The sequence below is a fragment of the Neolamprologus multifasciatus genome, chromosome 14 (assembly GCF_963576455.1).
Source record: "Neolamprologus multifasciatus chromosome 14, fNeoMul1.2, whole genome shotgun sequence".
Taxonomy (NCBI): Eukaryota; Metazoa; Chordata; class Actinopteri; order Cichliformes; family Cichlidae; genus Neolamprologus; species Neolamprologus multifasciatus.
In genome coordinates, this window is record NC_140452.1 from 7,488,127 (window position 1) to 7,503,750 (window position 15,624).

Genomic DNA, 15,624 nt, shown 5'->3' on the forward strand with positions numbered 1-15,624 from the left:
CTAGCAATTAACTGGTTAAGTACATTAAGTACATGGAGGCGGGACCTCACAGCAGAAGCATACTCCATAATGTGTTGTACATTATTATATGTATATTATATGTAACGTGGTATTTTCAATTATTGTATTTACCAACATCAAGCCGTCACAAGCAAAGAAAGACCACACAATGGTGCATGTTTAAACAAGGAAAGTTTACTGGTCAAAATTATTTATTAAAGAAATAAACAACATTTTTGTCACCCCAAAAAATACACGTTTAAAGCAACACAACGGTGGCCCAATATCAGACAGAATTCCACTCTGTAGAGTGGGCAATCATTACAAAGCACTTGGTTTTATTTTGTGCATTCAAGCTGCTCTTCATATTTTTGGCCACCAGATGTCACCAGAGAAGACTGTGTTGAAAAGCTTCAAGTAATGAACCGTTTTTCAATACAAGCTGCAATGCTTCAGAAAGCTTCATTTGGCCATCACTAGGTGACTGGAAAGGAAAAGCTCAGTGCATCATGGGAAAAACCGGCAGCCTACGTCTATTGCAGCATAACTAAGGGAAGATTCAGGGTCACCTGGTCCAGCCCTAACTATATGCTTTAGCAAAAAGGAAACTTTTAAGCCTAATCTTGAAAGTAGAGATAGTGTCTGTCTCCCAAATCCAAACTGGAAGCTGGTTCCACAAAAGAGGGGCCTGAAAACTGAGGGCTCTCCCTCCCATTCTACTTTTAAATACTCTAGGAACAACAAGTGGGCCTGCAGAGCGAGAGCGAAGTGCTCTAATAGGGTGATATGGTACTACAAGGTCATTAAGATAAGAAGGGGCTTGATTATTTAAGACCTTATATGCGAGGAGCAGGATTTTGAATTCAATTCTGGATTTAACAGGAAGCCAATGAAGGGAAGCCAAAACAGGAGAAATATGCTCTCTCTTTCTAGTCCTTGTCAGGACTCTTGCTGCAGCATTTTGGATTAGCTGAAAGCTTTTCAGTGAGTTTTTAAGACATCCTGATAATAATGAATTACAGTAGTCCAGCCTGGAAGTAATAAATGCATGAACTAGTTTTTCAGCCACTCTGAGACGGGATATTTCTAATTTTAGAGATGTTGCGCAAATGGAAGAACGCAGTCTTACATATTTGTTTAATATGTGCTTTGAAGGACATATCCTGGTCAAAAATGACTCCAAGGTTCCTCACAGTGTTACTGGAGGCCAAGGTAATGCCATCCAGAGTAAGAATCTGGTTAGATACCATATTTCTAAGATTTTCAGGGCCAAGTACAATAACCTCAGTTTTATCTGAATTAAGAAGCAGAAAGTTAGCGTCCATCCAGGTCTTTATGTCTTTAAGACATTCCTGCAATTTAACTAATTGGTGTGTGTTATCTGGCTTCATGGATAGATAGAGCTGCGTGTCATCTGCATAGCAGTGAAAATTTATGCTATGTCTTCTAATGATCCTGCCTAGGGGAAGTATGTATAATGTAAACAGAATTGGTCCTAGCACTGAACCCTGTGGAACTCCATAATTAACCTCAGTGTGTGAAGAGGACTCTCCATTTACATGTACAAATTGGAGTATATTAGATATATATGATACAAACCACTGCAGTACCTGTAATACCTACAGCATGTTCTAATCGCTCTAATAGGATATTATGGTCAACAGTATTGAATGCTGCACTAAGGTCTAGCAGGACAAGCACAGAGATGAGTCCACTGTCAGAGGCCATAAGAAGATAATTTGTAACCTTCACTAAAGCTGTTTCTGTGCTGTGATGAGCTCTGAAACCTGACTGAAACTCTTCAAATAAGCCATTCCTCTGCAGATGATCTGTTAGCTGTTTGACAACTACTCTTTCAAGGATTTTTGATATGAAAGGAAGGTTGGAGATTGGCCTATAATTAGCTAAGACTGCTGGGTCTAGAGATGGAATTTTGAGTAAAGGTTTAACTACTGCCACCTTGAAGGCCTGTGGTACATAGTCAATTATTAGAGATAGGTTGATCATATTTAAGATCGAAGAATTAATTAATGGCAGGACTTCTTTGAGCAGTTTTGTAGGAATGGGGTCTAAAAGACACGTTGATGGTTTGGAGGAAGTAATTATTGAAGTTAACTCAGAAAGATCAATTGGAGAAAAAGAGGCACCACCCGAATCTAACTCTGTCTTACTGCTCAATGTGTAGATCTCAAGTCACAGATCTACACATTGTGCACTTCTTGTGAAGAACGAATCTCTAATCAAAATGTATTTCAGGACCTGCCCTTTCACCTTCTTTTTCCCAGATGGGTGGTATCCAAAATTCATCAGCACAGCATGTCAATAAAAGGGAATGGCAAAGCAATAAAATGAAATGACTAGGGTCAGAAAATATGAAAGCTGTCATGAGCTCATTTTTACAAAGCAATTTGTTCTTGTTCGTTTTGCTGTATTCTTATTTTTCTCATACTATACCCTCTTCTCTGTTTCCCTCCTCGTGCCAACTACAGGAGCAATTTAATCTAAACAGAATGCAGAAGAGTGGAGATGTCATCCTGGGAGGACTGTTTCCAGTCCACTTTTTCTCAAGCATTTCTTACCTCTCTTTTACCTCACAGCCACAGCAACCTACTTGCCATAGGTGAATATGACGGAAACAACAAAAAAAAATAGAGAAACAGGACAAACCTAATGCTAATATAAACATAATTGTAATATCTAAAGTAATTATATTGTGTTGATTAATAAAGCTCAGCTGTTTTCTAAGTATCCTGATGTATTTTTCAAATCAAAATGTTTTTTGTTAGTTTCTATGTACAAGGATTTAGGCAAGCACAAACCATGGCTTTTGCTATTGATGAGATCAACAACAACTCCAACTTGCTACCTAATGTCACTCTGGGATACACCCTTTATGATAATTGCGTTGAACTTGGAATTGGATTCCGTGGAGCATTGTCATTAATCAGTGGTCAAGAGGAACAGATTATATTACACAATACATGTGTTGGAAATCCTCCAGTTGTAGGGATTGTGGGTGATTCTTCCTCTACTCCTTCTATTGCTATCTCCAGCATCTTAGGTTTGTACAGAGTACCTATGGTAAGTTTTCAGTTTAATATTATTTTTGTTTATATTAACTTAATTGTAAATTAAATGTTTAAAACAATGTACAATATACAGTCTGTATTTTTCACAGGTGAGTTATTTTGCCACATGTTCCTGTTTGAGTGACCGTCAAAAGTATCCATCCTTCTTTAGGACGATCCCAAGTGATGATTTCCAGGTTAAAAATCAATCAGGAAAAATATAAAAAGTCAACAGCAGCTGATGAGCAGCACTCATGTTTTAATCTGTATTCACTTAGGTACGTGCTATGATTCAGATTCTAAAATATTTTGGCTGGACTTGGGCAGGTCTGCTCATCACTGATGATGATTATGGACTTCATGCAGCCAGGTCCTTACAAACTGAGCTGAGTGTGTCTGGAGAAGGTTGCCTTGCCTATGTTGAGGTTTTACCCACTGACAAAGACACTGATGAACTCAGAAGGATTGTGGATGTGATGAAGAAATCCACAGCTCATGTGGTCATTGCCTTTGTGTTTGAGACTCACATGATAAACCTTATGGAAGAGGTGCAGTTTTAAAATAATTTATTTCTCTAAACTGGTTAATACATGTATTATGTCTTTATTTGAATGAGTACAGAAAAGTAATGGTATAGAATTCGTAGAAGTCAAGCAAGTACTTCAATGTCATGATGATGTCAGTCGTTGCTATTTACAATACTGCTTTGTACAATGCACAGATAGAAAGGCAGAATGTAACAGGCCTACAGTGGTTGGCCAGTGAAGGCTGGACAGCAACAGCTGCTGTGCTTCAAACACCTCAGCTCATGCCATACCTGGGTGGTACACTGGGCATCGCTATTCGTCGAGGAGAAATACCAGGGCTCAGGGAATTCCTATTACAAATACGCCCTGATCTGCTTGACAGTAATAGCTATGGAAAGAGCATGGTGAGAGTTCAAAACTTTACTGTGTTATCTGCAAAAATTAAATTATGTCCTTTAAAAAACAAAAAACAAACAGCAGATGCACACAAAGACAGCTATTAATATATTTCAATCATATATTTCAGGTGAATCAGTTTTGGGAATTCACATTTCAGTGTAGATTTGCGCCAGCTCCACCAGGCTGGCTGGAAGGTGGAGGAGCATTATGCACTGGACAGGAAGATCTAGAAAATGTGAATACTGAGTTCTTGGACATTTCCAATCTCCGGCCTGAGTACAATGTGTACAAAGCTGTTTATGCTCTGGCATATTCCCTTGATGACATTCTGCAATGCAAACCAGGAAGGGGGCCTTTCAGTGGGCACAGCTGTGGCACTTTGCAATCACTGGAGCCTTGGCAGGTGTGATATTAATTTATACTTCATCTATGAGTAAGTCATTTGTTCTATAATTACTTTCAGTACAACAAAATGTACCCTGTCGGATAAAAAAAAAACCCAATTCAATAAGATGAAATGAGCTGAAGAGAGCTAAATGGGTTTTTCATATTGGGCAAAAGTAGTGTTTAGTATATCTATATTAGAGCACATTAAATAGTATGCATATGTATTGCACAATTAGAGATATCCATGCTTAATTTAGAATTAGATTTTAATGCATTTAAATATAAAAGTATAATAAGTGTTAGATTAAATTTGGTTATTGGATATAGAATGCCACTGTCTGCACTGTGAAATTTATTTCTTGTATACTTTAACAGCTTGTTTATTACTTGGAAAGGGTAAACTTTTCCACTCCATTTAGTGATCAAGTGTCATTTGATGAAAATGGTGATGTTGTGCCAATTTATGATGTGATGAACTGGTTGTGGCTCCCTGATGGAAGCACGAAAGTTCAGAATGTGGGTGAGGTTAAGAGTTCAGCTTTAAACGGTGAAGAACTCATACTTGATGAAAACAAAATCTTCTGGAACTCTATATCAAACAAGGTTAAGTATGCTTGTATTTGATCGTTACCTTTTATGACATTTACATTATATAGAATTGCAGCAGGCAATATTTATTTATTTTTTGACCAACAGCCAGTTCGATCAATATGCAGTGAGAGCTGTCCACTCGGTACCCACATGATAAGAAAGAAGGGGGAACCCAAATGCTGTTTTGACTGCATCCCTTGTTCTGACGGAAAAGTCAGTAATATGAGCAGTAAGTGTATTTTCAGGTTTTTTTTTTTTAATCTGTCAGCATGACATGTTGAATTTCATTTTCATTAAATATAGTATGCATTTAATTATCTTCCCCTTTCATCATCTTTCTCCCTTTTGTCAGACTCCTTGGAGTGCACCAGTTGTCCAGAGGATTTTTGGTCAAACCCCCAACGTGACCACTGTGTTCCTAAGAAGACACAGTTCCTCTCTTACCATGAGCCTCTGGGTATTTGTTTGACAGCAACCTCATTACTGGGCACATTTATATGTGCTGTTGTTGTAGGGATTTTTATCTACCATCACAGAACACCTATAGTACGTGCCAACAATTCAGAACTTAGTTTCCAGCTATTGCTGTCACTCAAGTTATGTTTCCTTTGTTCACTGCTGTTCATTGGACAACCCAGGCTTTGGACATGCCAACTCAGACATGCAGCATTTGGGATCAGCTTTGTGCTGTGTGTCTCATGCATCCTGGTAAAAACCATGGTTGTTCTGGCTGTGTTCAAAGCCTCCAAGCCAGGAGGGGGAACCAGTCTGAAGTGGTTTGGTGTTATGCAGCAGAGAGGAACAGTTCTGTTTCTTACATCTATTCAAGCAGTCATCTGCACTGCTTGGCTTGTTTCTGCTTCCCCAACTCCACATAAAAACACCCAATACCAAAATGATAAAATTGTTTATGAATGTGTAGTTGGGTCTAGCGTTGGTTTTGCAGTGTTATTGGGTTATATTGGCGTTCTGGCTTTCCTCAGTTTTTTAATTGCATTCCTGGTAAGGAATCTTCCTGACAGTTTTAATGAGGCCAAACTCATCACATTCAGCATGCTGATCTTCTGTGCTGTGTGGGTGGCCTTTGTTCCTGTCTATATCAGCTCACCGGGAAATTATGCAGATGCAGTGGAGGTATTTGCTATCTTGGCCTCAAGCTTTGGCCTCTTGATCACATTGTTTGGACCCAAATGTTACATAATCCTGCTGAAACCAGAATTGAACACAAAAAAGGCGGTAATGGGTCGTGACGCTGAATTTTAAAAATGTTTTCACATAAATTAAAATGCATGCATGAAAATAAATACAATTAAATGATTAGATCATGAATATAGAAATAATTTGATTCATACAAGACTGATATTGTTTATACTTGCATATTTTGCCATTCTATGTATTCAGAAATATATTGACCAGGATTTATAATGCTCTTATATGACTTTGAATTTTCTTGAATTTTATGCAAGATTTTTAGAATTTTAAACTGTATAACCGATACAAAAACTGCAGGTCACCTTCAGAAGGAACAAGGATTTTTTATTTTTGAGCAATAATTTTGGATTAAAAGCAATCAAGACATTATGCTTCCACTATTACGCATTCATGCATTTCATAGAAGCTATTTTCTTTCTTGCTTGACCTGTTTTAATCTTGCCTGATTTGTGTTGCGTATTCTGATTGATGGTACTGTGAACATAGTGGAGGATTTTCTTTTTCACCAGGTGACAGGATGTTTAGAGGTTTCTCCCAACAGTTATTTAAAAGGGCCTCAGTGGAGAATTTAGTGGGGTTTGAAGCTAAAGCATTGCATAACGTGCACAGGGGACCAAAACTCAAGGCACACTTTAGGTCGCGGGCCAAACAATGTAAACATTTTTTGAACAAACTAAAACAATGTTTTTTAAACATAAATATAAATAAATATAGACAGGAGTATTATTCTAGAATAAATAAACTTAAAAAAAATAAACTTTAACTTTAAATATTTTGCTCTTAACAAAAATATATCCTGTCAAAATTATGCAAGTTAGAAATATGAACATGCTGCCAAAAACCCCAGAAAAAATAAATGAAAGCATATACAAGGCAAGGCAAGGCAAGATTATTTGTATAGCACAATTCAACAACAAGGTGATTAAACGTACACCTATCTGGAACAACCCTGACATATTACAAAACAATAATATGATAAACTTTTCAGATTGGAATGGTAAAGGAATCAAATATGTAGAACATATACTAGAAGGAACAGAATTTATTTCATTTGACAGACTAGTTACACAATATGGGATCAACAAGAAAAGATTTTTAGAATATCAACAAATTAAATCCATAATAAAAAAGAAATTTAAACCGGGTCAAGTTGAACTACAAACACCACCAAGTGTGGTTCAATTTTTTACTCTTAAAACCCCCAAATTACTATCCAAAATATACAGAATGCTTTCTAAAACAGATGAATCAATATCACTTCCTATTGCAAAATGGGAAGCGGATTTATCAGTTAACTTAGACCAAAACTTCTGGTCTCAGATTTGCTTAAAAACCTTTCATCTAATCAGAAATCCCAGTCTTCAATTAATTCAATACAAAATACTACATAGAGTGCACTATACAGGTCATCGGATGTTCAAGATGGGCTTTGCATCTACCAACAACTGCTCACACTGCCAAACCAATTCACCGGACAATTATATCCATGCTCTTTGGTTCTGTCCACCAGTTCAGAAGTTTTGGCGCGAGATATGTGAAGACTTATCAAAGTGTCTGAAATGTAACATTCCAACTTCCCCCTTAGTGTGTTTGTTGGGCAGCTTAGATAATGTCACTTCAGAAAAGAATATAGCCCATATGGTTTTCACTGCCCTATGCATAGCCAAGAAAACAGTCCTCATGAACTGGAAAAATAAAAACAATCTTAATTCTAACCAATATAGAAATTATCTATTAGATTACATTAGTCTTGATACAGCCTCTGCCACCACATCAGATCAATCGCTCTGGGCTCCTCTGATCAGCTCCATCACCTAGTGGGGGTGGGGGGTCATATTTTGGTCTCGCCTTCACTGTTGTGATTGGTGTGGGGGTAGGGTCAGGCTTAGGGCGTCGGGGGGTTCCCCGGGAGCATCTTCCTTGGGGGGCTCAACCCAGGGTAGCGGTCATGGCCAATTAGGGGCTCTGTTGGCTCTTAGGTGACGGTTTCCTCGTGGCTACGTGCAGCGGGGCTAGGGGAGGGTCTGTGCTGACGGACGGGGGTTACTGACCTGGTAGCCTGGCTGCCACTGGGTGGATCCGGGACGGGCGTGAGGTTCTGGGGGCGCTCCGGCTCTGGCCTGGGGCCCTGGCCGGGCCTCGGGGGCCTGGGTCCTGGTTGGTGTGTTGCCGGGGTTGTGGGCCGGTGGGTATATGGGGGCCCACCACTGGTGCAGGGTGCTGCCGGTGCGCCGAGCCACCTGGGGGGCTCTTCAACTGGTGGGGGGGGGGGGGGGGGGTTTGTCACATCTTGCAGGAGCTTTCCTCTCTCAGGAACTCTCTCTGCAAGAGGGGGAGATACAGGAGAGGTGGAGGAAGATCTCAGCCTGGGCGTCTATTGTCTTATGTAGTCTGGAAGATGAGTGGATGATGGGGTGGGTGCAGTTTTCTCTGTGGTGGGGTTGGGTGGACTGCCCCGGGCTCTGTGGGGCCGGGCGGCGCCGCTGCACTGGGCCCCGGTTCGGATGGGCCTGGGCCCCCCTTCCCTGGCGGGTCGCGGAGTATGGGGGTGCCTACTGGGGTCAGCGGGGGAGCTGGCCCCAGGGAGGGGTCACTTGCCCCTCCCTTCCTTCCCTCCCCATCTCCAGCTGCCTCCCTCTTCCCGCTCCACCACAACCACCCACACATGCAGGGCCTTGGAGTAGGGGTGTGTCACCAGGGTGCAGAGGAGGTAACCCCCCCCCCCTCTGTCCCCTTCTGGCTGCCTCTGCCTCAATTTTATCCCGCAACTTAGACATTCACATTACTCACACTCTCATTACACATACATATAGGATCTTGGGGTGGGCACGCTACACGGAATCCCAATTACCATCAGGGTGTACACCTCACCCCTGGCGTCGTTGCCCACCTCTCAATTTTAAATACACGAAGACATTGAGGGCTAGCAGGAGGGACTATGTGCTTACCTGCTGCTCTCTGGCAGGTAGCTCCATGCCCTCCTGGGTTTTAAATGCACCTTAGAACACACATACATCAACACTACAATGAGCGGGTGGAGGGAGGTTAGGAGTCTTCTCTCGCCCTCGTTCTCTGCGGTCTGCTGGAGCAGGGGGGCTAGGAGGAGGAGTTGGCCGTCCGACTGGGGTCCGGAATGTGGGGCCTCCCTGCTGCTGCGGAGTCGGGGCGGTCTGCTTCTCCCCACCGCAGGGAAAAGGGTAACACAACCTGGGTCTGGGTGCAGTTCCCCCCTCCAGGGGCAAGGGTACCTAGACCCGGTTCGTAGAGTACGCTTGGGGAGTGTGACTGTGTGTACAGCGTCTCTTTATGTCTGTCTCCACGTTGGTTGAGTGTGGAGTAAGTGCATATGAGAGCATGAGGGTGGGAATGGATGTTTGTATCTGTGTGTGCCTGTATGTCTGTGTCCATATGTCAGGTTGGGTATCAGACGCCACCTCTCTGAGGACAGCTCAGGCCCTCCAAGGTTTGGAGGCCTATCTCCCCCCACCACTTCCCCTGCCGGGGGCGGACTCCCTCAGACATCGGTGCGTTGGTGGTTCTTTGTGTCCGGGGGTGGGCGTCCGGGTACACACCGGCTCACTCCTTGGCGGCTGCTTATCGGGGCCTGGAGCCTGGGGCTCGCTTGGGCCACTTCGGAGGTGGGGTGCCCCCGGCCTCTCGGCCTGGGGCTCGGTCACTCAGGCACAGCTGGCTGCCGGCGGAGCTCACGGGCACGTCGCTGCAACCCCCCCTGGCTTCTGCTCCGTGGCTGCTGGGTGACCCCTCATCTGGGACTCTCCTCAGCTCTTTCTGGGACAGTGGCACGGCTGCCCCTCTGTTGGTCTTCCTTGGTCTCTTGTGTTCTGGGGGCCTCTGGATGTCTGGAGTTTTGATCTCCTCCATACCTGCTTCATGCCCTGGAGGACGGGGCAGTGGCCCCCCACACCCTCTAGCAGATCATTACATGAGGGAACCTTTTAAGAAAACAAGCGCGTCCATGCTCACAGGTGTACACACGGGTGATCACACACACAAACTACACCCTTTTTGGCTCCTACCTCAATGCACACTGTGCTGTCGATCTTACGTGCTGCACAATAATGTTTAATATTTAGTATTTACTGTCATATTCCCATATATCATTGTGATGTTGTTTATTGTATTACTCTCGTTTTCTTCTGCTTGTTTTCTTTTTTCTTTCTCAACAGGTGATCCAGGTGATCGATATATGTATTTTTTTTTTTTTTTTTTTTTCTGCTTATTCTGTTGGTTTTTGTTTTTTGCCCTTCTCCCCCGTCCCTCTTCTCAACTGTTTTTCTTTCCCTCTTTCTTTCTCCCTTTTCTTTCCCCCAGTCAAGTCTGTCCCGTATTCAGCAAGTGAAAATAAAATAAAGAATAAAAGGTGAATCAAATGGACCATTACGGCAAAGCTGGGATGGTCAATTTGGTAAAGAAAATCCGTTGGGCATCTTTCTTCGCCTTTAGACAATAATTCTGATGGCAAAAGAGCCAAACGGGACAGGCAAGAAAAAAAAACAAAACAAAAAAAAAAAAAAAACAACAAGGTGATTCAAAGTGCTTTACAGATATGTTAGAAACAAAAACAATGATTTAAAATTGATTAAAACAAGCAAACTAACTAACAAACAAACAAACAAACAAACAAAACAGTATATAAAATCAAAAATCAAAACAGATAACATCAGAACAGTAGATAAAATCAGTAGTTAAAAAGTTAAAAGTTTTGAAATTTAAGCTTAAGTGCGGATTTGGTGCTTTATTTAAATGCAGCTGAGAATAAGTGAGTCTTCAACCTGGATTTAAATAAACTGAGTGTTTCAGCTGATCTGAGGCTTTCTGGGAGTTTGTTCCAGATATAAGGAACATAAAAGCTGAATGCAGCTTTTCTGTGTCTGGTTCTGACTCTGGGGACTGATAAAAGACCAGATCCAGATGACCTGAGGGATCTGGAAGGTTCATACTGGGTCAGGAGGTCACTGATGTATTTTGGTCCTAAACCATTCAGAGCTTTATAGACCAGCATCAGAACTTTAAAGTCTATCCTCTGACGGACAGGCAGCCAGTGTAAAGACCTCAGAGCTGGACTGATGTGGTCCACTTTTTTGGTCTTAGTGAGGACTCGAGCAGCAGAGTTCTGAATGAGCTGTAGTTGTCTGACTGATTTTTTAGGTAGAACTGTAAAAATGCTGTTACAGTAATCAAGCCTACTAAAGATGAATGCATGGACTAGTTTTTCCAGGTCCTGTTGAGACATCAGATCTTTTATCCTTGATATATTCTTGAGGTGATAGTAAACTGATTTTGTTATTGTCTTAATGTGTTTTTCTAAGTTTAGGTCTGCATCCATCACTACAGTGTGATGCAGATACACGGAACGGAGCGAGCGAGACAACAAACTAAATGGGGCCTAAGAGAACGCCGACCGCTGAGGAAATTGAGGACATTAAAAAGTCACTGGACTTTTTAACTGAAGAAACATCAGCTATCAAGCTACAGCAGAAATATATCTTGGACATTGTCGAGGAGATAAAGTCACTTCGCAATCAGAATGCAGAGAAGGAGAAACGGATTGTCTATCTGGAGAGCAGGGTCGTGGACCTGGAGCAATACACCAGAATGAACGATGTGATCATCACAGGGCTACACATAAAACCCCGGTCATATGCTCGGGCTGTGACTGCTGACAGCAAAGAGGACCATGGAGAACTGGATGTTAGCTCTGCAGAGCAACAGGTAGCTGGTTTCTTGCAGTCAAAAGGGATCGACCTGGACTGTAATAACATCGAGGCATGCCACCCTTTGCCCAGGAGAAACGCTAGTGATAAACCAGCTGTCATCATAAGATTTGTAAACAGGAAACACAAGAATGCACTGCTGAAGCAGGTGAGAAAACTAAAGGGATCGAACGTCTACATGAATGACCATCCAACTAAATACAACGCTGACATGGCTAAGAAAGCACGACACCTAAAGAAACTGGGTAAAATTCAAAATACATGGACTGCAAACTGTAAAATATTTATTAAACTCAACGGCATACCGGAGGAAGCCAAAGTGCTGGTCATCAAATGCATCCAGGATCTGGAAAAATATTAACATGACTACAAATGCAAGGAGCTGAACAAACAATCAACATTCATCAAAGCAGGTAACAGAAGATAACAACGGAAGCTAAAGCACAACATATTAAATCATGGAACAATCAACTAATTTAACATCTGGGAATTATACACTGCTATCACAGAGGATTGCTAATCATGAGAATCTGGAGTTAAATTCACCACAAAACACGGAATACAATACACACTTCACAGAGCAGGACATTGATCCAGAATTGAACTTTTTTAACATCAGAAACACCTGCTGCTATTATACTGAAGCACAATTCAATAAAACTGTCAAGGCTGACTGCAAAATGTCCATAATCCACTTTAATAGTAGAAGTTTATATGCCAATTTTCACAAAATAAGAGAATATTTAAGCAAATTTGCACATCCATTCAGTGTGATTGCAGTATCTGAGACGTGGATTAATATGGAGAAAGGAGTGGACTTTGAAATAGACAGATATGAATTAAATGTTATGAACAGAAAGAATAAGAATGGTGGGGGTGTGGCTTTTTTTCTGAAGTTTATGGATCTTATAAAATATAAAACTGCAAAAATTATGTACAAAGCCAGATACAATATGTTGTATCTATGTACAGGGGATGTTTTTTGACAGAGAAGGGGACTATGAATTGAGGGGAAAATTAAATCTGAAGACTCTTAAAGCACGGACAAAGGTTAAAACCTTTTGTGTTACTATTTATGGGGTAAAACTGTGGAACAGTTTTACCCCATAAACAGTCCACAGTAAACCTACAGCAATGTTCAAGCATTAGTCAGTTTATAAAGATGTTTCGAAAACTGATTTTGGAAGAATATGAAACTGATAAAGTTGATCACCCATTGTTTATATAACTATGCTAAATTGTATCTAAATTATATCTATCACTGTAGCTATGTTTATACATGTTCATCCATCCATCCATTCGCTTCCGCTTATCCTTTTCAGGGTCGCGGGGGACGCTGGAGCCTATCCCAGCTGTCATAGGGCGAGAGGCGGGGTACACCCTGGACAGGTCGCCAGTCTGTCGCAGGGCCAACACACAGGGACAGACAACCATTCGCACTCACATTCACACCTAGTGACAATTTGGATTAATCAATTAACCTATCCCCACAAACTGCATGTCTTTGGACGGTGGGAGGAAGCCGGAGTACCCGGAGGGAACCCACGCAAACACGGGGAGAACATGCAAAGTCCACACAGAAAGGCCCCGGCCTGATGGTGGAATTGAACTCAGGACCTTCTTGCTGTGCGGCAACAGTGCTAACCACCGTGCCACCGTGCATGTGTTTATACATGTTCTCCTTGTTTATTGTGTGGGGTAAGTGATGATGGGAATTAGGTGAATAGTGGGATTCAATAGAATGTTGAGCATGGGGTAGGGATTAATAAGTATGTTATACTTCTTCCTACTCCATTTCAGACCTAATAATTGTCATTTCATGTCATTTAGACTCTGTTTTATTTTTTTTATTTTATTTTTTTGTTTTATCTGTGCACATACATGTGTGTATTTACATATATATTCATATTTGTAAATGCAAGTACGTGTACTTATCTTATAGTGTATATATTGTTTTTTTTCTGTATATGTCTGAAATAAATAAAGATACAATACAATACAATACAAAAAAAAGATACACCCAAATTCCTTGCCTGGTTTGTGGTTTTTAGGTGTATAGATTGAAGTTCTCTGGTGACCTGTAATCGTTTTTCTTTGGCACCAAAGACTATTACCTCAGTTTTTTTTAGCTGGAGAAAATTGTGGCACAACCAGTCATTAATTTCCTCAATGCATTTACCAAGAGCCTGTACAGGGCCTCGGTCTCCTGGTGACATTGTGATATATATTTGTGTGTCATCTGCATAGCTATGATAGTTTATTTTGTTGTTCTTTATAATCTGTGCCAGTGGGAGCATGTAAATGTTAAACAGAAGGGGTCCCAAGATGGAACCTTGGGGAACTCCACATGAGATACTTGTCTGCTCAGATGTGAAGTTACCTATTGACACAAAGTATTTCCTGTTTTCTAAGTATGTTTTGAACCAGTTTAGTACAGTTCCTGAAAGACATGCCCAGTTCTCCAGTCGTTTGAGTAATATGTTGTGGTCAATTGTATCAAATGCTGCACTGAGATCCAGTAAAACTAAGACTGACATTGTTCCACTTTCTGTGTTCAGACATATGTCATTAAACACTTTGGTCAGAGCAGTTTCAGTGCTGTGGTTCTGTCTAGTGATGTGCGGATCAATCCTGAAATATTGATTCCTTCGATACCAATCATCTATGCTCTAGAATCGATTCTCACATTAAAATATCAATATTTTAGTAATTCAGGGTAAATTTGTAGTTTAACATTAACAGGAACACAGTGGAAAGAAACTATAACATTCGGATTGTCTACATTCAAAGGAACTACTTCCTCTTCCACCTTTCATAGTCATGTGCGAAATACGGCTGTATAAATGTCTTGCAGCCCCTTGGCGTGCGCACTCAAAACAATGGCTGAGCGTAATTGTGCGGACGTATTTTATCTCCACAAACAGCTGAGACGTGGTTTGCGATACATGTGGCAAAAAAACGAGGTGTTGTGGCCATACTTGCCAACCTTGAGACCTCAGAATTAGGGAGACATTCAAAAGGGCTGTTGGGGTGATAAATACATTTTACAGTGTTGATTTATCGGATAAAATACAGCGGGGGTGTCCAAATTCAGAGGCTGCTTCCACCTGAGGAGCCGGCCTTTGCGGTCTAAAGAAAGCCAGGTAATACGTCATGAGCTCCCTCCGTGGAGTGAAACTCTGCCGTCTGCTCCTTGCTATCTAAAATATAACCGGGCACTGACATAAACTCTCGACCGTCTCACACTTTGTTTAATTAGTTTTCTGTTTGACGTTTATTCAGCTGTGTGAAAACCCCGGAGGAACCATCCCGAGGGATTAATAAAGTTAAATTTAATTTAATCTAATAACTTTAATCTCGGCCAAACCGATTTACTCACGAACAAATAAAACACTGAAAAAGCCAAACAATAACATTTTTAAGTTATCAAAGTGACTTGTATATCATGTTTAACCCGACTAGTGAAAGATCGCGATGTGTCGGTCGGCTCAGATATTTGAAGTTTACACAGCTACATTCTCACCTGAAAAAAGAGAAATAAGAGTGATATTAAAACTAAGTAGCTGCCGCCATTGTTGGAAACTGGAATTGGCTGGGCTGCGCTATGAATTCTGCGCTATGGTTTTTCAATTTTGTTGTCCGGGTGGAAAATCGGGAGAAATTCGGGAGAATGGTGGCTCCGGGAGATTTTCGGGAGGGGCACTG

At 41.4% G+C, this 15,624-nt stretch overlaps 2 protein-coding genes across 2 annotated transcripts; both read left to right on the plus strand.

Moving 5' to 3' along the window:
- The first annotated feature begins 2,746 nt into the window (after positions 1-2,746).
- LOC146503445 (extracellular calcium-sensing receptor-like) lies at positions 2,747-6,294 on the plus strand. Its single transcript, XM_085131657.1, has 8 exons — positions 2,747-3,081; positions 3,179-3,265; positions 3,347-3,616; positions 3,790-3,999; positions 4,122-4,397; positions 4,757-4,984; positions 5,078-5,201; positions 5,325-6,294. Exons 1-8 carry the CDS (start codon positions 2,773-2,775, stop codon positions 6,233-6,235), a joined length of 2,415 nt encoding a protein of 804 aa, XP_084987783.1. The 5' UTR covers positions 2,747-2,772; the 3' UTR covers positions 6,236-6,294.
- A 5,290-nt stretch (positions 6,295-11,584) lies between these two features.
- LOC146503446 (uncharacterized) lies at positions 11,585-12,558 on the plus strand. The gene has a single exon (XM_085131200.1). The coding sequence runs from the start codon at positions 11,585-11,587 to the stop codon at positions 12,278-12,280; it is 696 nt and encodes a 231-aa protein (XP_084987326.1). The 3' UTR covers positions 12,281-12,558.
- The last annotated feature ends 3,066 nt before the right edge of the window (positions 12,559-15,624 follow it).